This window comes from Vidua chalybeata, chromosome 12 (genome assembly GCF_026979565.1).
Source record: "Vidua chalybeata isolate OUT-0048 chromosome 12, bVidCha1 merged haplotype, whole genome shotgun sequence".
NCBI classification, from domain to species: Eukaryota; Metazoa; Chordata; class Aves; order Passeriformes; family Viduidae; genus Vidua; species Vidua chalybeata.
Genome location: NC_071541.1, coordinates 3,695,222 through 3,718,734, shown reverse-complemented (window position 1 = coordinate 3,718,734; position 23,513 = coordinate 3,695,222). Strand labels below are relative to the sequence as shown.

General features: G+C 44.0%; 1 protein-coding gene across 2 annotated transcripts; it reads left to right on the top strand.

Annotated features, from left to right (window-relative positions):
- The first annotated feature begins 1,688 nt into the window (after positions 1-1,688).
- Positions 1,689-22,184, top strand: GXYLT2 (glucoside xylosyltransferase 2). 2 transcript variants are annotated; one of them, XM_053953985.1, is made up of 7 exons: positions 1,689-1,923; positions 7,977-8,166; positions 8,388-8,519; positions 14,204-14,455; positions 15,416-15,539; positions 18,140-18,312; positions 18,925-22,184. In XM_053953985.1, the coding sequence occupies exons 1-7, from the start codon at positions 1,742-1,744 to the stop codon at positions 19,105-19,107; spliced, it is 1,236 nt and encodes a 411-aa protein (XP_053809960.1). In that variant the 5' UTR covers positions 1,689-1,741; the 3' UTR covers positions 19,108-22,184. The 2 variants fall into 2 exon arrangements, with proteins under 2 accessions (XP_053809960.1, XP_053809961.1); XM_053953986.1 differs by lacking the exon at positions 1,689-1,923 and adding an exon at positions 2,066-2,110.
- The last annotated feature ends 1,329 nt before the right edge of the window (positions 22,185-23,513 follow it).

Here is a 23,513-nt window from a genome sequence, read left to right as displayed (position 1 = left end):
ATGAAGCTTTGCAATTGATAGGCAGAATTGGCTCTACATTGCTAATAATGAGTAAATCTGGCAACCTTGGAAATGGTAATCCAAAACAAAATAACTAAGAGGGCGTAATTGACAAATCTAGAGAAGAAAGCGATTGTATTGATGATACAAAAATCACACATTTGAACAGCTCGAGGATTTCAGTCTTTTCCATTCAGTATAAAGTTTGGTAGGGTGTTATTATAGTCCCTATATTCTTGGGAAAGAGCATATGTTTATGCATTGTGGTTTTGCTGTAGTTTCTCATTTACTATTGCTATTTTCTCTTAGCATGAAGTAATTTACATTTTCATATCTGGCCACAATCCGAGTTGGATCAAACTCTTGAAACAGTAGTTGTTCATTGCATTTGGACTGATGCTAAGGCAAAGGACATTTTGGGACAGCACTGGTGAAGGCCTGTGGTGTGAGCAGTGTAAAATGGACAGGCTGTACAGTTCCACTGCCAAGTGAATGCCACTGTCACTTCCAGTGGCTCCACGAGGGACACGAGGCTCCTGCTGTACTAAACTTGTGAGGCTCCACTTTCCCTTCTGTCCCCTTTCCAATGTTGGTGTCTCCATTCTTTGCACAACTTGTGCTCCAGCTCCATGGGGCAGCAAGAGTCCTTGTATTTCTGTCACTCTGTACATTTCAAGGTCGTAAATCAGATAATGACCCCAAGCAGGATTTAGTTCTGTGAAACTCAGTGTTGCCATTTCTGCTGATGTCCCACAGCAGACTGGCTAGGATGGGTCACACGGGGACAAAGCCACCCACAAGCGAGTGAGCGCCTTGTTCCTTCTACAAGTATTGCACTTTATCGTTTACCTGCCTTCGGTGCAGGTGGAACGAGGAGTGCGCACTGCCTGCAAGGGATACTGGGGCTGCAAGGGATAAACTGGGGCTGCAAGGGATACACTGGGGCTGCAAGGGATGAACTGGGGCTGCAAGGGATGAACTGGGGCTGCAAGGGATGAACTGGGGCTGCAAGGGATACACTGGGGCTGTAAGGGATGAACTGGGGCTGTAAGGGATACACTGGGGCTGTAAGGGATGAACTGGGGCTGCAAGGGATGAACTGGGGCTGTAAGGGATACACTGGGGCTGTAAGGGATGAACTGGGGCTGCAAGGGATGAACTGGGGCTACAAGGGATACACTGGAGCTGCAAGGGATAACTGGGGCTGCAAGGGATACACTGGGGCTGCAAGGGATACACTGGGGCTGCAAGGGATACACTGGGGCTACAAGGGATACACTGGGGCTGCAAGGGATGAACTCGGACTGCAAGGCGGACGGAGGCTCGGTTTCCCCGTTAGCGCAGGCAGAGGAAATGCGCTGTCGAGACGAGCTTCCCCTTTTTCTCCTGATCGCACTCGCGCTGTCCCAGCACTGCCCACCCGTGAAACCAAAGGTCCCTCTGCGTGCCCGCGGCCCGTGCCCGGCGCTGCTCGCCGTGCCGCGTTAGCGAGCACCCCACCCGTGGCACGGCCCGGCGCTCCGCCGCGCCCGGGCGGTCCCGGGGCCGGGCCGCTACTCCAGGCAGTACGGTAGGCGCGGCCCGGCCCGCCCCGCCCCGCGCCGCTCGGGCCGGGCCGTGCGGCCACGTCCCCGCTCGGGCCGGGCTCCGGCGATGCGGCCGGCGGGACGCGGCCGTGCGGCGCTGCTGGCCCGGCCGTGCCGCCGTGCGCACCCGGCCATGCGGCCGTGCTGACCCGGCCATGCGGCGGCCCTGCAAGGTGGCGGCGGCCCTGCTGTGCCTGGCCGTGCTGCTGCTGCTCTATCTGCTGGCGGGCGGCGCGGCCCCGCCGCCCGCGCCCTCCGCGCCCGCCCGCCGCCCGCCGCGCCTCGGCCGGAGCCCCCCGAGGAGGAGCCCCGCGGGCGGCGGCAGCGCCAGCGCCAGGTAACGGGGGCGGCTCCGTGCCCCGGCCCCTGCCCTCGGGACTCCCCCGGCCGCTGTGCCCGTGCCCAGCCCCTCGTGTCCCCTCGGCGGTGTCGCTTTGGTGCCGGTGCGCCGGGCGCTTCCCTCTCGCAGATGTTCTTCCCCCGCTAGTGATCGGCGATGAGAGACGCTTGTGCAAACTGCTGAGGTTCGCGAGTACAAACTTTTCCCCAGCGCGTTTCCCCTGGCAGCGTAGTTGCCAGAGGTGCCACGAAAGGTTTTTCCTGTGCCCGAGCGGGGCGGGGGTTCCCTCCTCTGCGGGAGCAGCTTTTGAAATAGCGGCTTTTCCCTTAGTCCTGGCCTTGTTTCGGAGGCTGACGTGGGCAGTGCGGTGCTCGCTGTCTGCAGTGAGGGGCTGCTGTCACCTCGGGAGCTGCGCTTTGCGGGTTTGCCAAGGGAAAAGGGAAGGCGGCTCCTCATTGCCCTGTGGTGCCACTGGGTTCCAAGTTGCGGAGGCACTGGCAGATTTTAAGCTTTCGAGCTTTTTGTTTTGAATGTTTTTTAGATGTAAATTAATTCAGCAGAACTTTAAAGGTGTTTTAAATCGTGGTGTGGTGTGTTTCCTGTCCCAGCACCTTACAGGCAGGGTATTTTTTAAAAAACTAATTAGTTGAGAACGGGCAGCTTTCAGTGGGTGGAGGGCTTGTTTTCCCCTTTGCATTCCAATTATATTATGGCCAGTGTGACCTCATATATCTAATTAACTTGGTATGTCTTTGTGTCTCTGATTCATGATTTCACAGAGATGCTCTGAATGAAAGACTATTCCTGTTTCTTGAGCTCTTACTCCTTAACTTATTAAAGCAGTTGGTTTCTCCCCAGCATTGTTACCCCACTGAATGCAGGAGATGTTTTCTGGGGCTGAGAGTGGGCCACGGACAGAATTTAAATGCCGGTATTAAAGCAGGATTATTTCCACTAGCAACTGTACCTCCTGAAGTCATTTTTCTTTAAGGCATATCTCTGTGATTATCATGGAAATCAAGAAGAACACTGAAGGAGGGAGCCCGGAAAGTGTGGAACTGCCAGAGAGTGTAAACAACCATTCCACTTCAAAGCGCTTCATGTTTCACAATTTGACATTATCTAACTTTTTGATTATTTGTTGACTTTGCAAGTCCTTTTTACAAGGTCTGCAACACAACAGCAAAAAAAAAAAAAAAAAAAAGGATGAATTTAGTATTCAAAGTGTGCATTTTCTTCAGAATTTTGTCTGTGGGGTTTTCCCTCGTCATCCTGCACCATTGGCCCCAGCAGGAGTTTGTATAACTGAAAAGCACAATTCTGTAGGTCCTGTTCAGCCATTTGCTGAAAGATTCTGTGTTATATTAGTTACTACTAAAATTTATTCAGGTGAGGGTATCCATAAAAAAAGAATTTTTGTGGGGAGGGTGTGACATAAGTGGTTCAAGCGGAGGTGATGCTTGCCTTGTTGGAAAGGCATCAGGTGTTGGGATCTGCTGGGCTTAAAAAGCCTGATCCAAGCTAAACTGAAAGCACTGTTAGGGGTTTGAATTTGGATTGTAAGAAACAGGCCATGATTATCATTTTAGTTCCTCCTTATGAGCAAAGGATCATCATTTTTTTATTTGATGCAAGAGATCCCACCTTATCTAACTGATTCATTCAGGATGAATTCATTCAACAAATCTGATTAGGACTGTGAGATCTTGTGAGGTGATCACAGTGTACATGAGACTGCAGAATTGATTAACAGAACTTCAGTAAAGTTCTGTCTGTGTGAATGTAAAACATTTAAATTCAGCTTTGTCAGGTTGGTTTGTCAGAGGATGCAAGATTTGAGCTCAGCTCAGAAACAGCTGTAACTTTGTGTTTGCTTAATGAGAATCAGCATCGTGCAGGGAAGAAGAATTGTATTTTGACTGGGATTTGTAATATTGCTTTCTGTTGTCCCATAATATCAGAAGACATCAGGTTTTAAGTTTTAAGAAGTGCAGAATTCTTTTAACAAAAGAAGCTATACATAAAGTTTAATGTAGGCATATGTCATTAGCTGGCTGGTGCCTCACAAATGTTAGCAATGACATTCATGTGTCCTGCTTTGGTCATTAGATAATTTTGACAAATCTAGGTAAGGTTCTGGTTAGCTTTGAAATTTGATTTTTTGTGGTGGTTTTACTGCTCATTCCTGTTGGAAGTAGCAAGTTCTATGCCGTTGGTAAGACTTTTTTATATGAAGAATTTTAAATACGTGCCAAACCCATGTGTACAAAGTATCAAAAAGGAGGATTGTTTTACATTTGAAGGGCAGATGTGACCATGCTCTCTCTTAAACCAGCATGGCAAGGCAGGGGAAGGGAATCTTCACCTTCACCAGCACATTTAGGTCCCTGAAAGTAACTTTTCCAATGCAAAACATCCCTTGCATGGCAACTTGTCAAGATACTTTTTCTTTCTGTGTGCACAGCCTGTGTGCACAGACATACGAGTTTGGCTTGAGTTTGGTAATAACATGCTGAAACCCTAAGGTATTTCATACTTGTTTCATAAAGAACCCACTTCATAAAAGGAGAGAGAAACATCTCTTCTGTTTTTGAGTGGCTTTTTTCCCTTTCTCTGAGTGGTAGGAGAAGTTTGAAACTTCAGCCATTTTTGGATTGACAGCAGCTCCTGTTGGTTTTGTGCAACTGCTGCAAAGTGAGCAAGGTTGACTTAAAAACATTTGTATTTCAAGAACAAGAACATTTGTATTTGAAAGTGTGCAAGAAAATGTTTTTTCACATCACGGGGCTGTTGTTGGGACGCTGACTCAGGGGTGGCTGTCAGGGAAGGAGCCTGTTCAGTGAATCACCAGTTTTGATACAACGCCTAAATCTACCCTTGTTTGTGCTGCAAAAGTAAATGAGATCATAATGGGAAGAATGTTTCAAAAATCAACAATTATATTGCATTTTGGAAGCGTCTGCATGCGTTATCTTTCAGGAATAAATTTGAAGGCTTGAATAGATTAGCAGGCTCTGTAATGAGGTGGGAATGCATTATTTTGAATGGATTTGGATTGATTTAGACAGGTTTTGGGTTAATTATGTTTGAGACACTGGCTGTGACTAATAAGAAAATTACATGTAATCTAAACTTTAAGACCTAGGAATGCACACTGTTGTGCTTGAGCACTCAGGCTGCTCCTGCTGTGTCAGTGCCTTTCTGAAGAAATTGTATTCAGTAAATAAAATACGAGTGAGCAACTGGATGGGAGTTGCTCTGTATTGTTGGGAGGTCTTGGCTGTAAACATTTTATTGTGCTCCATCTTACGGAATTCAGTCTTCAGCCACTCTGTGGGGATGTGTTCTGCAAGTATTTTGTGATGCTTTCTGGAGTGCTTAATCTTTGCTTGTGTATTTGTTCTTGTCAAACATATCAAACTTTAGGGCCCAGGTCTGTACATTGCATTCAATGTGCTTAAACGTTTAATTTAGGTTATAAAATCCAACTACAGTGTGTTCATAACAGACAAGTTGAACTATAACGGAATGAATTTAAATGAATTGGCTAATGACAATAATTGCATTACTCTGTGGATCTTTGGGCTTTTTAATGTCTTGGGAGAGTTTTGAGGTGGGAAATTCTTAGAGCTGTAACAGCTGTTCCCCTTCTACAGGTAGGACAGCTTGGCTGTGTCCTGCACATCTTCAAGGGATGTCCTTCCATCCAGCTGTTGTTCTCCCTGTCCTTTCCATTCTCCTTGCCATGTATGGGGTGCATGCATGAACAGGGCAGGGAAGGGGTGCTGGGATGTTCTTTGCCTTGATCTGCTTGTTTGCCCTCCAGGCAGTTTGACTTTGCCTCTTCTACATCTGCCCCTTCTCAGACTTCTGGATAATTGCTATTTTTTAAAGCCTAAGTTAAAATTGCAGTCAAATGCATCCTGCTGTGGCACTGTTATATCTCCCATTGCAGCTCACTTCTGTTTTCACTGTCCTCTTAAGTTTCTTTATGTACTTACAAAGAAGATGCAAAATGTTGTGTCCCAAAATTCTTCTGTACCTCATGGCTACTTCTCTCACTGATTATTGCCCTCAGTGTTCCAGATTATGACTGATGTAGTTCAAATAGCTCCTTTTTCTGGGATGATTATTCCAATTCAGGCCACTCCAGGCTCCTGAACCCCTGCAGTGTTGGTAATTCCTCACCTCCCAGGCTCAGCTTTCTCCTCCACGGTGTCTATGTTGGATGTCTGTTGTTATCCCTACTCCCATGGGCTTTCCAGGCATTCTGCTTTCACCAGGGATTGCTTCTGCACAGTCTGTCCTTCGGAAGTGTTGTCTACACATTTTTTTCCCTGCAAAACAGCTGCATAATGCAGAGCTCACTGTGGCTAAAACTGCCCGGGAAAGCTGAGTGCTTTGGTGTGGAGTTTTGAAATGTTGCAATAGAAGTGCAGGGTTTAGTCCCTCTCCCAGTGAATTCCATTGCCAGAATCTACATCAAAGCAGCTCCCAGCCTGTGCATGGCTTGATTTAGAGACTCAATTAAGGGGAAACATTACACAGATGGAGAGAAGGGGGAAAAGGTGATCTGTGTGAGCAGCTAATTATTCCCTTCAATAATTCAGCGATTTTTACACTAATAGGTTGCAAAGTAAATACCACTTCACATAGATGTAATATTCCATTATTTATACACTGATGAAATTGGGGGTTAATTAAGATTATAGCAGAAGATTTTAAACCCTTAATGAAACATGTTGCTTTGTACAGTCAGTGAACTGCCAGTGCCTGGTGCTCCTTTACACAGAGGTGGGTTACTCTGAAGGGTAGAATGCTGCTGTTACACAGAGCAGCACGTCAGTGTCTGGAAAAAAATAATAACAGCTTAAAACTGTAATTTTTCTCCTTATTTAGAACTTCTGTTTCTAGCATTAACTCCAGTGATTAATTGTGTGTGTGTAATTGTGTGTTCTGAGCAGGGCTGGGATTGATGTCCTCTGCTCAGAGATATGTCCAGAGCAGGCAGTGATCAATGATTTGCCTTTTGAACTCTCCAGGAATGATTACTGTGCCTGGGATTTAGTTGCTTGGTCAGCTCCATCCTGTGTGATGGAGGCTAAATGCCATCTCTGTTGGAATGTGGATACACCATGGTGCAAGCATTCCTCGAGGATGCAATTTTTACCTCCACACTAAACACAGAACCAAAAGATTGCTTTCAAAAGGTCTTCAACTCCCCAGGAGAAACTGATTTTTCTGGCTAGCAGGAAGCTTCATTGTGCCTCTTACTGTGTTCCCTATATCTGGATGAAATATATTTAAAGCCCACACAGGTGGGTGCTAAGTGAAAATCCCACAGTTTGGCCCTTGGAATATAGTCTGATTCATCTGGGATATGTAACTGTATTTGTTTTCAAAAATCTCTATTTTAGCAAAATCTCATGGATTCCATGGGGTGAAATGGAGAACAGTCCTTTGAAACTTTGCCAGTATCTTCAGGCCAGGATTAAGGCATGCATCTTTAATAGCAAAATTAATTAACTGTTAGAACAATTTACATATGGATGCAGTGGGTTTTTTTAAAAAAAGTGTGGCTATCTTCTTCCAGTCTAGCCATTATGGGCTTGGAAATGAAGTTGCTGGATGCAGTTGTGTGATCTGCATTGTGTTAGAAAGTTGGCTGGGTAGCTGTAACTCTGTTCTGGCTTTGTGACCTCTGGGCTGGGGAAAGAGCTGTCATTTGCACAGAGCAAGGTGGTGTCTGGTTTGAGGTGCTGTGAAATTGGCTTTATCTGTGTCTGTAGTGCAGTGATTTTTGCAAACCCAGAAATGCAGGAATAACAGAAAATAGCCTTTCTCTTTATCTTATAATTGTAACACTATTGATCTATACCATGGACAGAAACTACCATGCTATTTTCTTCTTCTCTAAATATCTAACCAGAAAAAAAACTCCTGATCCTTTGCAAAACGATGAAGAAAAAAACAACCCTGATGTCTGTTAATGGGGGATTCTCTTCATGTCTACCACAGTAATTTTTATGTGCCTATCCTTGCATTTTCAGGAAGCCTGGAGAGCAGAAACATCCACAGGAGCCCTCATCCTTGCAGTGCATGCATCTGGCAGTGGTGGCATGTGGGGACCGGCTGGAGGAGACGCTGATCATGCTGAAATCAGCAGTTCTCTTCAGCAACAGGAGGCTCTGCTTCCACATCTTTGCCGAGGATTCCCTTAAGCCTGAATTTGAGACAAAGGTGAGTTTCTTTGTCATTTGGTAAATAAATAACTAATTATAGTTATAAATAAATAAATAATAGTTACAAGTTTTGGATCTCTGAGAAAAATTACATTATCAACAAGTAGCAGCTGAGCATGTTGCTTACTGTACACACTTATAAATTCCTTATGCATGCATTTTTTTTTACAAAAGCTCTGTAATGTGTAGTGTCTGATTTCCTCCCACCATGTCTTTCAGTTAAAGGAGTGGCCTTCCTCATATACTAAGAAGTTTGAGTCCAACATTTACCCAATAACCTTCTCAGTAGGAAATGCTCAGGAATGGAAAAAGTTATTCAAACCATGTGCTGCCCAGCGCCTGTTTCTTCCGGTAAGGCACCTGGATTTCTGAGTAGATTGCTTCAGGAAAAGGTTAATTCCACAGAAAGGAAGCTTTGCTGGTATAATATTAAAACCATTTTAAGGCTGAAACATCTGCTTAAAGATAATTTTAGTCTGTGCTTTAAGACACTGTAAAAAAAAAAAAACAACTCAGAAATTCAGCCTGGCTTTTTCCTGGCTAACAAAGGATGTGTGTTTCTGATTTGTCTCTGGTTCCATGAGCCTCTCAGGCTCTCCAGACTCTCCAGACTCCAGAGAGAATGTGAGAGCTCTCTCAGGGCAGATCTTCTGGGGTAGAAGCTGCGTGCCTTTTGTAAATAACATTCTTTACAACATGCCTGCTTTACCCACCATCTTCCCTTCCATATGTTAGCCCTTAAACTGATGCTCTCAGCATTCCCTTTTCCTTGAGTTTTACTTCTTTTTTCCAAGACTGTTAGAATTGCCCTTAAGGTAGTAATTCCAGTGTGTTTGAAGTTGGATTTAATGAAAGAGCTTGGTCTATCCTGGACTCTTCAAGTTCACTGAAAAGTTATATTATACTCAGTGTCATAAAGTTGGAGAGAAGGGAAGTGTTGATACCAATTTTGCATATCAGAAGTTGAAAGAACGTTTGCATAAAGCAATTTCTGTGGAACTGAGAACATCTATCAAAAAAAATATCTCGTGGGTTGCTGTTGATTGGGGTGACTCCAGTGAAGTGACAAGCTGTTCACATGATCCAGATTTCTTCATCGCTGTCTTAGGAGAAGTGGAGGGGGGACAAAGAAATGTTTCCCCTCTCAGATGGAAGCAATCAGAGACAGCTGCATGTCCAGATACGTAGCCTGCGAATACATATGTGAGAAAATATGTGCTGTCAGCAGTTCTGCTGATCTGCCATTTAGGGGTGGACTATCAACAGCACAAAGGCCAGATGGGCTGGAAGTAACTCCAACTGCAGCAGGGATCCTCCCGTCCCCTGAGTCAATATTTGTATCACCTGGAAGATAATCCCTAAGCTCAGTTTGTTCCATACAGAGTGTCACGATGTCCTGGGTAAACAGAAATCTCTGTTCTTCTGGGATACTTTCTGTCATTTTGGGAGACTAATCATAAAAATGACTTTAACTTTTATTTCTCCACTGTTCTGATGACAGAAGGGGGTTATGTATTCATGCTGACTCCTTCAGGCTGGGCAGTGCTTTTAGTGATTCCTTTTTGTCACTCACACGTTGCTGAAGTTCTCCAGTAACTTTTTTAAAGGAATATTAGACTGTTGTTTGTTGTGTTAGCAGAATGAGGGGGCAGCTGTAGATGTTTGTTTCTCTAGGGGCAGTTGCAAAATGCTGCGTGTGGTCAGGCTGAGGTTTATGGCTTTGTGTAGGAGGGGCTGTCCAAGAGGAGTTGCAGCTGACACGGAGTTGATGTGGGTATAATAAACATGCTGCCATCATAGCTGAGGTGGCAAATGTCCTTGGGGACCCTCAAGGTTTGGTGCTCGAGTTCACAGACTGGCACAACCTGAGGCTGTTTATGGATAATTCCAGCCATTACTTTGGTATTTTGGTGTTTGATAATGGGTTCTGATATCCCACTTGAACTGTAAGCACACAGTGGGAGCACAGGGTTCCAAGTGTTCACTAGTTCACTATTTAGAGAACTAGTTTGACTTTTTAATAAATGCCAGCAGAATATCAGGCTATTTTTTCCCGTCCTTCTCAGTACTGAGCACTTTTCCCTGCAGCAGCATGAAATGTGCCTGGATTTAGGGAGGACCCAGGAGAGCAGTAGTTATCAACTGCTTAGCTCTCAGTTGTGCAAATTGTCTTGCTCCTGATAATGCTAAGCCCGAGTGGAATGCGAGTCTTTGATTCACAAGTGCTTTTCCTGCCAAAGAAATCTCCTCTGCAGCACCAGCAGGCATGTGAAAGTGGACAGGAGGGTCTGAGGAATGTGTTCAGGGAAAATTGGGTAAGAACCTCTCAGTGGTTTTACCCAGTGGTGAAAGTAGAGCTGTGGGATGTGACCCTGCAATTTGCAGTACTGAACTGTTCTGTCCTGGGCAACAGGTTGAAGTGCACATTCCCAACTTGTTGACTCTACCCAGAATTCCAAAATATAAAGGAAGACTGTACATCATCCTGCATTTTTTCAGAGGCATTCTGAGACATCTGATTTGCCACTTAGATGCAGGGGACGTAGGTGGAGCCTCTGTGTGATCTCACAAGTCAATCTCTTGCTGCACTCTGCTGCAACAAAACCATCCAGGGCATTTGTAGAGACACAGGGTGGAAGATGTAGATCTTTTTGTAAGCACAGGGTGAAACTTTAGCATTAAACTAGGAGGGCAGTGCTCTCAGCAGACACTGGGAACTGGTTTGTGCTCCTGACACGGGTGTTAAGACAGCAGGTGAGGAACATCCTCTGGTCCCAGGGATGTTGGTCCCTCAGGGCTGGCTGCAGCTGTCTCTGTGCTGCTCTTCTGGAGCTACCAAAACAATCAGCTAAAGTATCCTGAAATGCCTAAGGGATTTTTGGATGATTTTTGGATGAACATTTAGAGCCCTTCTCAAAACACTTAATCTACTTAAGAGCTTTTAAGATAGATGAGCAATATCCCTGTGTTACATCTTTCCTCTTGAGGGATGCTCAAGTATCCAGCCCAGTGGGAATAGATGCCAGGGCCTTAGCTAGACAAAAGTCTCTGCTGTAACTTGAGTTAATCTCTTACTACAATGAGGTTTAGTAACTCAACTTTGTGGCACTGTTACTCTAGCATTAAGCTTAGTGATTTGTCCCTAATTTTGGGTAAAGCTGTGCTAAGCTGCCACATGAGCCCTCACAAACCCTTAGGTAGCTTCACAGTACACCAGTGTGTGTTTACTGAGGAGCGTGTTATTCTTTGCCAACCTTGCTAAGACAGGGAGAATCTATGGAGACAGAAGTTGTGAAATCAAATTACAGATAATTGAGCATTTAAGTGAAGTGCCAGGCTAAATATAGCCAGTTCCATGCAGAACTTTTTGACAGATTTACTAAGAATACGCTGTATTGCTGCAAAAAAAAAAAAAAAAAAAAAAAAAATCACACTTTTAAGCTGTAAGTGCCTGCAGAGCAAGGGGAAGACAAGCAGAGCAAGGCATGTTTCTGGCCATCTCTTTCCAAAATCCCAGGCTGTCAGGTGTGTCTGCATGGTTTGTGTGAGCTCAGTCCTCCAGACACAGCCTGGCACAGCTCCTGCTCTAGGTCACTGTGTCACTCTAACCTGCACTGCAAGCTCCTGCTCTGTGAGGAACGCCTACAGCTGCAGTTGGTGAAATTAAATCCCCCCCTTCCCAAGGCACAGCCAGGAGAGATGTGAGCAATTCAAACTGACATCTGCAGCTTTTAAAGGAGTCTTAACACTCAACATGTGAAAGTGGGAAGGGCTTAAAGGAGGTAGCACAGCTCTTTTTTTAGCCACTCGGGTGTCATTGCAGGACAACACCTTGGACACAGGAGAGAGGAAGAATCTTTTAACCAGCAGAAAGGAGAGCATGTGACTCCTGAGAGGTGGAATACAAGGTGGGGTCAGGTGCTGGTAGGCACTGCACAAAGAGCTGAAATACCTGCTGGAATCTGTAGGAAAATTATAACAGTCCATAGACTTCCACAGATTTAAATTTATTTGCGTATTGAAAGCTGCTGAAAGAATGCTTTTCTGCTGGAAGAAGCAGTGGCCAGGCTGTCACTTATGCTTGGGAGGGATGAGGAGGGTCTGTAGGTACCTGTTAAACTTCCCCCTCAACTGGGGTGAGTTCTTCCTGCTGAAAATGCTTTAATTTGCCTTTTTACCAGGGCTCCCTTAGACAAAAATCTTACATGGTCTGCAGTGTGCTCTGGATCCACAGGCAAAGTCTGCTCTGCTTGTATTCCAGTGTTACCTCCTGTCTCAGACTAAATTTGGGGGTGATTTTTCTTTTTTTATTGTATTTTGATTTTATGTGACTTCACATAGCAGGTCCCTATGAATCAGGGATCCTAGGTGCTGCAAAATAATTAATACACAATACCCAGGATGTCCTTAAACTGAAAACCTTTCTTCCTTTCAGACTGTCTTTCTTCTATTGATTTATTCTTACAGTAGCTGTCTTTTTTATTGGTTTGGTTTTTAATACTGGGCTTGAGGATACTTAACATCTGCAAATATTTACTTTGAGCTCTTAGTGTATTACTGAACAATTTTTGTCACTTACTTACTGATACCTCCACGTGCTGGCTTGTGGGGTTTTTGTGGGGAAATGCTGTATTGCTATAGAGAGATCTGGGCTGTGTTGAATGTGTTTACTTAGAGTTTGTTGTAACCCTAACTTCTGTTTAAAATGCAGAGACAGTTCCTTCTCCTGCTTGCCCTGTTCTGTAGGAAGAACGTGTAGTTATCCTGTCAGAAATACAGGTCAGGGATTTGTTAAACTTGACTAAATGTCAGTCTGAATCCCAATGTGTTGAGTCAGGTGAAAAATCTCATTTAAGTCTTTACTCACGGATTTGGCATCTTAGTGGGTTCCTGTTGAGCATGCTTAGAGGTGATATTTTTCACCCATCAATCCTAATGTTGTTCACTCTTATTTCACAGGTAATCCTCAGTCACAATACATTAGAATTTATGTAAAACTCAATTTCTTTGGTAGAACTTCTTTTAACCTGCATAAATAGGAGAGTTTGTCATTAATGTCATTGCAGTTGGATGAGAGAGTGATTGTTGTGTTCTACATGGTGAAAATCCAAAACCTTTTGGGTTTGCTTTTCAAAGAAAGAGAGAGAAGTAGATAGGGGTTTTGGCTAGACCAAAGTAAGAAAATTTCAGTACTTCCAGAAATTCTGGACAGTTTTAGCAAATAATGACGAAGAGCAACAAAAAATGCGGTTGGAACTGGTGGTCAACTCTAGGTAATGATCTTTCTTACTTTACAAAGACTTGAAGCAGCAGGTCATTTGTCCCACCGTGGATATTAGGGAAGGAGTGTGTAAGGATTTGGGCAGCCACAAGGGGGAACATGGTCAGCAGGAACTGCTGAAATACCCTGGCTCTAATCTGCAGTTCACACCCTTCTGACCTGACCAACTTTACTGTGGTTATTCCTCATGCAGAATCTGGTAACAGAGCTCAGAATACAACCTGGTATGTTTTAATGTGACATTTCTGTTTAACAACCCAATTTTGTTCTTCAGGGGGATGCACATATGTTGGTGATCAATGGGGTTGTTTTAATTAATGTGAACCAGTTGTATATATTAATTATATGTGAAGGGAAGTCTAAATATTCTGGTCTCCTGGGTTACCTGGGTTACTCTTTCTGCCAGTGGAGATCTTGAAAATAGCTCTGTAAATATATTTTATTTACATGTAATTTCTGAACAGGTACTAAATAGTCCTTGCAGGTATTTCAGGAGCTCGATGAATTGCTGCATCATAAGAAGGGTAATCCAACCTCAGTGCTCTGTAGCTGCTTTATTGTGCAGTTCAGAAAAAAACCCCACAGCAAACAACAAGCCAATGATCTGATAACTGTTGTTCCTCTGTGTAATTACATATAGCTGATAAATCAATAGCCTCTTCCAAGTGATCAGTTTAAAGTAAAAGTCTCTTTTGCCAATAACCTTTGTGTTTGATGTCTCTCTGATTTGTTTTTCATCCTGCTGCGCAAACAGGTGATTTTAAAGGATGTGGATTCCCTGCTTTACGTGGACACTGACGTGCTGTTCCTGAGGCCCATCGATGACATCTGGCACCTCCTGAGAGAGTTCAACTCCACCCAGCTGGCTGCCATGGCCCCCGAGCACGAGATCCCCAAGATTGGCTGGTACAGCCGCTTCGCCCGGCACCCCTATTACGGCACCACCGGCGTCAACTCCGGGGTGATGCTGATGAATTTGACACGGATCCGCAGCACTCGCTTCAAGGTGAGAGCAAATGCAGCTGGTGCAGAAACTCAGGATTGCTGTGTTTTTCACATCTTGGAAAGCTCAGTGTAGAATTGCATGAAGTTCGTAATACAAAGAATCGGAGAAATATGGAATATGTGTAATTGGATACCAAAAGCTACTGTGAATGTGATTATTAAAATAAATGACACTTCATCAAGGTTGGAGCAGTGAGAACTGGCAGCTGAAGGAGTCTGGTAACAGTGTTAAAAATGGCTTCCCCAACTTCTTATATTTCCCTGAAAAGATACATGAAAGAGCAAACTCAAGGATATTCAGTGCAGTCACTGTATTGTGTTTGAAATTGGAAAACTTGATGTGAACACCCTGAGAAACTGGTGATTTTTGCATCTGTTGTGAGTAGACTTTTGCATCCTGCTGCAGATAAGTGACTCTGTGAACTGGTGTAAGTGAGAAGGGAACGTTTTCACAACAGATCCATGTTGATGAGCACATATTCTGTAATCGCTAAAACTTTGCTTACCCCAAGGAGTTCCTCAGGCAATGCCACGGGTTTCCCACATTGCTACAGGAACAGCTGGAGGGAAAAAACCCCAAGCATTGCTCTTACTACCATAATTCCCAGGGAGGATCATCTTTAGTCTGTAATTTTCCTTGCTTTTATGCCTTGATTTTCACCTTGTCCCTGCATTTTCCACTTTTTTCCCCTCCTGTTACTTGGAATAGGAAGATTGTGAATAGCAGGAGCTGACATCAGAGCTGGGCCCAGGAGATCTTGTTTTCCTGTTTAGATAAACACAGTGAGTTCTGCTGTTACAGCCCTGTCCAGGTCCAGCATTTCCTGGCAGTTTTTCAGCTTTCACCTGGGTGTCCAACATGGCTTAGCAGAACTTAGAGATTTGTTGTGCCCACTCTGGGTTAGATACCACAGCAATGATCATGATATTAATCCCTTACTTCTGTTTTCGTGCCCTGCAGAACAGCTTGATACCAGGTGGCTTGACTTGGGAGGAAATGTTATATCCATTGTACCAAAAGTACAAAAATTACATCACGTGGGGAGACCAGGATTTGCTAAATATCATTTTTAACTTTAACCCAGGTAAGGAATGATTCTTGGACTCTTCATTATCTGCGTTGGGAAAATATCTTGAGCTTGATTTTTTTAAACTGCTATTTGTTATTTGTAATATGCATAAATACTCTGGTATGGAGTTATTGTGTAACTGCATCCTCAAAGGATTTATAACCTATGCAAATATTTCTGCAGGTAATGAGGCTTGGACTTGGTTCCATTGAATATATAAATCTGTTTTCTGGAGATTTGAGAAAATAATGAGGTGTAAAAGTAATGATGAAGTGAAGGGATGAAGTTCATGTCGTGTGTGTCCTTCAGGGTGTCACTGGACCAGGGTGTAGCTGCAAAAATGTTTTTGTTTCAGATATTTATCGGAATGTAAAAGTGCAAAACTTTCTGCAAAGCTAAGCCCCATTTTTCTGAAATTCAGCTGACTTGTGATGCTTATGCAAATCAGGAACAAAGCTAATACAGACAGAAAGTGGACACTGCCATTGGGATATCTCATCTAAAGCAGTTTCCAGCCTCTGAGCTGAGTGACCCGGCCTCAGCAGGCACCAGATGATGTCATGGATGTCCTGCTGGTGAGAAATGCAGGATTTAAACACTGGAGCATAGCACACACTTCCCACAGAAGCTGAGAACCTCATTTCATACTTCTACATGGATGCTGAATATCCATCCCTACTGCTTCTCCTGGTTTCCTATGTGACCTTGTCACCTTAACTTATCCAAAGAATAAACCAAGTTTGGAATTATCTTTATTTATTCTGCTCCCTTTTCTTTTTCTCTGAGGAGCGCAGGGTAGGTAATTGGATATACCCAAATCCAGGCAAACTGCTGGAGTGAGGAGAAGCAAAGCAAAAAGCAAACATCTGTTTACTGCAGACAGATGTCAAACATCGGTGTCCCTGGTACACCATAGATTACCCCCAGTCTAGGGAAAAATAGAGTGGGAATTAATTTCCAAAAATAAACAAATGTTATGGGAGTATGGTCTCCTGGAGAAAGAAAAATATGGAGCCAGATTAGTTGTGACATCAGACACAAGCCGTTCACTGAAGTGTGCAGGAAAAAAACAAAGGTTGCAAAAATACTTCAATATTGTGATGAGTGTTCTCTATCAAAGCTACATGTGAAGACTCTTCTGCACCACAGTCTGTCCTTTCCTCAGAACTGGTAAAGAATTTTTTATGAATTGCATAATATCAGACTGCTCACGAAAAGAAAAAGAAAGAACTGTGTACCACTGGCACAGAAAACTGGATTTTCTGGTGTCTTAAGCTCTGGGTTGTGGAGACTGGCTGGGGAGGGAATTGGCCAAGACTGCTGCAGGTGCCTTTTTATAGATGTGAGTTAAAACCACAGAGAGCTCTGTTCCCTGGGCCTGAGGAGCTGCTCCCTCTGCCCATCTCCAAAGACTGCTCTCCCTTTCTGGAGAACTTTGCTGGAGAGGCCTTAAGGAAAGAAAAGTTCAGAAAGTTTTTCTTCTGCTTTTCAAGAACTGCATGAGACCAGCTGCAGGCTTCCCGGGAAGCTGGGAAAGGCCAAGGGAAGGATTCAATCTTCAGTGCTTCTGCCATGCCCTGCTGGCACCAGCCATGATTCATTGTTCCCCAGGGCCAAGGCAGAAAGGTTGCAGGGACTGGAGTGATTTATGACAAGCAGATTGCAAGCACTGTGTGCATGGAGTTTAAAAGAAATCACCAGGAGAAAGGGAGTTATGAACCCTTTTGAGAAATTAGGCTCATCTCTAAATAACCTAGACCTGTGAAATTAATGGCTGATGACTCTTTGGAGGGCTGTGGATAAAATACACCGCCCCTTTTGCTCTGCTGTGTAACAAATTGTCATGGCCTCTGTGACAGCTTCAGCAGCAAACACTGGATATGCTTTGCAAGTTTTCCCTTGCTGGCTTCAGGAGGAGTCTGGATTTTTCATAACCCCACTGCTGTGTGTGCTTCCCCAGTCGCTCCTGTCACTCCAGAAAGTCCTTCTATGGCAGAGGGTGCTGGGCAGTGCCACCTGCTGTGTACTCTCTGCTGTGATTCTTCCACTACAGCTTTCTGAAGGGCTCCCCTAGCTTGTCCCAGATTTTGTGTTGTCCTGTGTTATAATACGACACGAAATAACTCACACACGGACGCCAGATGCAAAAGAGGGAAGAAAATAACTAAGAGAGTGATTTTTATTTTCTGACTCTGCAATATATAGAATCTCAAAAGTGACAGTGGATTGGAGGGTGAAATTGCCACCTCTCCAGTCACACTGGTCAAATCAACAGTCCATCCATTCTCTCCACGCACAAAGAAGAATGCAAAACAATCATTATTTATATAAACATGCGTGAAAACTCTGGTAAAAATATGTAAACATCAGAAAGCATAAAAAACTTTTAGAAAAACTTCAAAACTCTCAAAAAACCAAAACAACAGTCCTGTCTCTTCAGGACCAGCAGCTGGGGAGTGTAGTCACCCATGAGGGAAGGAGGTGTCTCTGTTGGGGATACTTGCAAAAGACGTGACTGGACATTCCCCGATCATCGGTCCCAGGCTGGTTTAATTTGTTTTAACTCTTGTCTGACGTGTCTCTTCTCCTTCCCTGTGCCCTGCTGGCGTGGGCAGAGTGTCTGTACGTGTTCCCCTGCCAGTGGAACTACCGGCCTGACCACTGCATGTACGGCAGCAACTGCAGGGGGGCGGAGGAGGAGGGGGTCTCCATCCTGCACGGCAACAGAGGCGTCTACCACGACGACAAGCAGCCCACCTTCAAGGCCCTCTACGAGGTGATCCGGGATGTAAGTGCTGCCTCCGCAGAGCCACTCCTTGTGCCCCGGGGTGGGTTCACTCAGATTGCTCTGCCAGCCATCAGGCTGGGTAGTTGTGTTTGGGTAAAACCCACCAGACACAAATGAACATGGTTGCTTTGGCTTCTCATGCATTTGAGGTGGTTTAAATGTTTCTCCTTTGTATTATAGTAATCAAAAAGGCTGATAAATTGCTTTTCTGTAATACTGAATGTAGGAAAAAGATGCTGGAGTGGAGTTTCTCATGCTGGGGCTGCAGCTCTGGTCCATAAATTCCCAGGGAAAGCTTTTCCTCCCTGAGCACCTCAAGCCTCCAGGCACACGGAGGGCAGAAGCTTGTCCGTAGGCACAGGCTGGGATGTTGTGTGTGTGCAGCTCTGCTTGCCAAAACTCCTGTTTCCTTACAATATCCTTATATTAATAAAATTCTTGTCAATGCACACTCTCAGGCAGGCAGGGTGTGAAGTGATGGGGTTGGTGACACTCAGCAGGTGAGGGACAAAATGTTCCCTACCAATGGAAGGTTTTCTCTTACAGAAACTTATAAAATGCCCTTTCACAACTAGCGAGAACTAAAAATTATTTTTTGTTTCTTTTCCTTAGTTTCCATTTGAAGACAATCTCTTCCAGTCCTTGTACTACCCTCTGCAGTCGAGGTTTCTGGATACAGTGCACACTTTATGTGGGAGAATTCCACAAGTATTTTTGAAGCAAATTGAGAAAACAATGAAGAAGGTGTATGAAAGTCGTGTCATTGTGTACTTGGGGGCCAACCACAGATACTAACTGTAGCTCTCTTACACAGAAGTTAAAAGTCTTTCATGAAGGATATAAATGAAGAATATGAACTCTTTTACTGAAACTCCGAATTAAAATATTTCTTTTTTTCAATTTTCTAATAACCCTTGAAATTACAAAAAGCAGGAAATCCTAGAAGCCTGCTGAGATTGTTGCTGAGAATAGCAAGAGAACCCTTTCCTTGTGGAGTACAGTTGTGGCCTGCCTCTCCAGTCCCTTACAGTTTAAGAATGTATTCTCTGGCTTGGTAATGTGAATAGTCCAAGACTATTGTCAATGAATAGTACAAACCCATATGAATAGTACTGTTGATCCATCCTCCTCTTTTAAGTGCTATTCCCTGCACAGTAACAGCAGTATTCCACTGCCAGACAGTTTTCCATCCTTGCCTTGGGAGATGGCCAGTGCTGCCCCTGACTCCCCTCTCCCGCATGGAAATGTATTTCTGCCTGGCACTTCCATTTCTGGGATCACAGAAGCACAGAATTCTAGAATGGTTTGGGTTGGAAGGGACCATCATGGATATCTTGTTCCACACCCTGCCATGGGCAGGGACACCTTCCTCTAGGCCAGGTTACTCCAGCCCTGTCCAAGCTGGCCTTGAACACTTCCAGGGATGGGAAGTTGAGACCTTTATGCTGGGATCAAAATGAATAGCCTCAAAGTGGAAGAGGATACAAAATGGCTTTGATGTTTATTTAAAATACTTAATTTAGCTTAAATTTCTAAGGTATAATCATCATCTTGTGATATGCACAAAGAGCTTATTTAAATTGCAGTAGCTGAAAGATGCTTGGGACCATTCCCTGGGGAACTGGAAGTGAGGACACTCCTACAGAGCAGCTATCCAAGAGCAGACTCACTCCTAAAGAGCAGTGATCCAAGAGCACACTCCCAGAGGGCATTTTCTAGGTGTAAGCCCTATGGGTGTGTGTAGGAGTGCTTCAAGGAGGCAGCAGAGAAAATGATGTTACTTTTCAAGTCTGTTGGGCAGAAGACATCAGCCATTACTCAGAACTGCACATTTTTGTATCTAACAGGCAAAGTAGGAGCAGGGTGAGATAATAGAGCCTTCCCCTAATGAAAGGAAAACTGGCACAGATGGGATACCATGTACATGTATCATACATTTATTTGTCAGAGAGAAATGCTTGGGGACTGTGGATGAGGGAAAGGATATGTTCCCAAAGTTAAAATAGGATTTCTGAGCAATTGCAGTTTTGGGCATTCTCCCCTATCCAGTCAGGACTAATGCAGGGTTTCATAAGAAAACACCAGGAGTCTCCCTCTTGTCTCACACATTTCTCTCTCCTTGTGTGGCAGTTCCTGAGAGGAGGGAAAACACGACCTTGGTGCCATCCCAGGCTGCCAGATAAGAGCCTGTGCACGGGATGGAGTTCCAGCAAGCTTTTCCCAAGCCCTGGAGTGCGAGAGTGTCTGTGACACAGCCTGGCAGAGAGCAGGGCTGCAGGCAGCTGAGCAGGGGAGCAGTGGGACAGGAGTAAGGGACAGCAGAACTGCAGGACCTCACAGTGTAACAGGAACAGAATCCTTGTTTGCACCCCTGCTGCAAATCGTAATCACAGCTTGGTTAAACAAGGTGTTCTGACTCCAGCCCTTATCTCACAGTGTTTACCACCTGAGTGTAAATTGAGTGAAGGACAGAGGCAGCTCGACTGTTGTGATTGAAAGCCTGGGACCCAGAAAATCGCTTAAACTTGAGCAGAGATGCTTTTCCAACTTGCCTTAGGATTTTCTGTTTCAGCTGAAATAGAAAAATGTTTAAAAATTGGCAACTGAAACTTCAGCTGAAGCTTCAGTTGCCAATTTTAAACAAGAGTACATTTCTACCTACCTACTGAGAGAAGTTTGAAATGTAACCCAAATGAGTATTGAAGATTTCAGAACCATAAGGCAGAGAAAATAAGGTAAAGCTGCTGATTTAAAAAGTTTAAAATAGTGCATGACAGGTAAACCTTTACGCCTGCAATTCTGAGAGCTTGTATAAAGTATTAGCTTGCTTTTGGTCTTTATTTTCAAGTGTCAGGGTAAAGCTGACACAGGTCTGACGAGGCTGGTGGAGCTGCATGCTGGGCAGGCCGAATTCCTGATTTCCATGGTGTCTCCAAGGCACAGACAGCTGCAGAGCAAAGTCTTGCTGCCCAGACAGCTGCAGCCTCAGTGCTGAGGCTCTGGAGTTTCAGAGGCTGTGGTTGTGTAAGCTGTGATTCAGCAGAACCCTGCAACTACAGGCACATTCAAATGAAGGAGTGGAATTCATTACAAAACAAAGGCATTATTGCATATGAACTGATAAGAGATTAAAGCAATGCTTTTCATGTTCACAGGAGGTGCTACATTTTGTTTAGGAAGAACTGAGTTGTGTTCTCAACAGCTATTAAAGATATGAAGTACTTGCTTTAACATGAAGACTCTTGTTAATGTAATATCAGCTGGCAGGAAGAATGGGGGAGGCTCCCCCCTGCTGGGCTTTTTCTGAGGAAAAAAACAATAATTTGAGCTCTCCAAAGTGTTTTAAAACAATTACGTAACTTTGTTTTTTGTTGTTGTTAGAATTATTAATTTATATTTCACTACAGCTTCCAAAACTATGTTATATTTTATTTTTAACAGTAGTTGATTGTAATATTCATCTTACTTAGAAACCAGTTTTAATTCATTTTGTATTTCATACTTGTGGCTAATTCCATGTTAATTAGCCTTCATTTATCTTAATAATGGGGTGTGTAAATACTTACAAAGACTTTATGTCCTCATTTCCCCTTCCTCTCCTGTGTTTTAGTTATTTCCAATGGTATAATGGATAGAGCTCACCAGCATTTTGCTTACAGGGGAAACTGGAAACTGCTCAGTGTGTGTGTGTGTGTGTGCACAGCACGAGCATGTGTGTAAAAAATGTCCCTTTTCTCTGTCACTGAATTGCTTGTGGATTTTTCTTTGACAAGTGCACTGATTGTTACAGCTCCCAAGGAGGCTGAGCGGTGCATTTCTGAGTTGAGGATGATCCCTTGGCTTACAATACAAATAAATGAAATTTTAAGCAAGCTCTATAATTTGCTAGTTTTCTTTTAAATACAAGATTTTGTGCTGGTCTGGTTGGGATAGAGTTTTGTAGGTGGGATGTTTTAGTGTGTGTATACCGGGTTTGACAGCAGGGAACACAGATAAATGTTCCTCTTTTACAGTTTTACTGTAGTGAAAGAGTCTGATATTGGATATAAAGAGACAAATGCATTTAACTTCCCCCAAAGTGCTCGTGTGTCATGCTGCAGCTCCAGCTGTGTTACAGTGAGCATAGATCAGATCAGCATACTTCTCTCAAAGGAAACTGGAGTTTTATCTTTTACTCTTTACTGTTTCTCCATAATGTTTCACTCCTTGGAGATCATTTGTCATCATTTCCCCTCCCTCCTTCTTGTATGCATTTTTTGACATTCTTGTATGGTCACTGCTGTGCTGTCCTTGTTGTGACATCTGTGTGTGACAGAAGCTCCTGGGCTGTCTGTTCCCAGATCCTGCTGCTGACACTGTTCCCAGCTGGGTGATGTGTTGGGCTGAGCCTCAGCTCTCTGGAATCAAGAATGGATGGGCTGAGGTGGGCCAGCTGTAAAACACCAGCCTTGTGTGGGTTCTGGGAAGGCTCTGGGTGTGTGGGGTGTGTGACACACTCACAGTCACACTGCTCAGTGATCCAGGGTTTTTCACTTGCCAACGTGGCTCCAGCCACTATTGCTGTGGGGAGAAGAGAGATTTCCCAAGCTGGGAATAAAGTACAACCAACTGAAAGAAATAAATCTTGACACTTTCTCGACTGCCAGAGAATGCTTTTCTCCTCTCCATCAGCTACAATAAAATGTGATGGTGGTAAATAGAGAGGGAGCACCCCTCCAGAGGTGAGATGGGATGGGGTGGCCACCAGGATGGTCCCTGCAGGGGCTGGAAACATTCCCCAGTGCTCTTGGGGCAAGTGCCCGTGTGTGCTGGGATCAGCCTGCACCTCCCGCTGGCACGAGATGAGGAATTGTTATCTCAGCTTCAAAAGAAAGAGTGATGTTTGGAAATTTTGCTTTCATTCTGGATCAGAATAAAAACTAAACTGTCAACACTTCCTTTGAAATGAAAATGGAGACAAAACACCAAATTGAGAATCAGCATGGAAGAAGAACAAAGCACTTTGTTAATGTTTTCTTTTGAGGTAAAATGTTTTGGTTTGACTTTCACATTTCTGTAAACATACCTTAATTGTTGCTGTTACTTTGTGAAAACTCCACTATAGCCCAAAAGTGTAGTAATTTCAGTATTAATTTGTATTAATTCAGTCTTTCAGTATTCATTGGTAATTAATACTGAAATAATGACACAGAAATGACATG

Coding starts and splice junctions, on each gene's coding strand:
- GXYLT2 (XM_053953985.1), top strand. CDS start 1,742: ATGCGGCGGCCCTGCAAGGTGGCGGCGGCCCTGCTGTGCCTGGCCGTG. Junction 1,924..7,976: donor GGCGGCAGCGCCAGCGCCAG/GTAACGGGGGCG, acceptor TTGCATTTTCAG/GAAGCCTGGAGAGCAGAAAC. Junction 8,167..8,387: donor AGCCTGAATTTGAGACAAAG/GTGAGTTTCTTT, acceptor CATGTCTTTCAG/TTAAAGGAGTGGCCTTCCTC.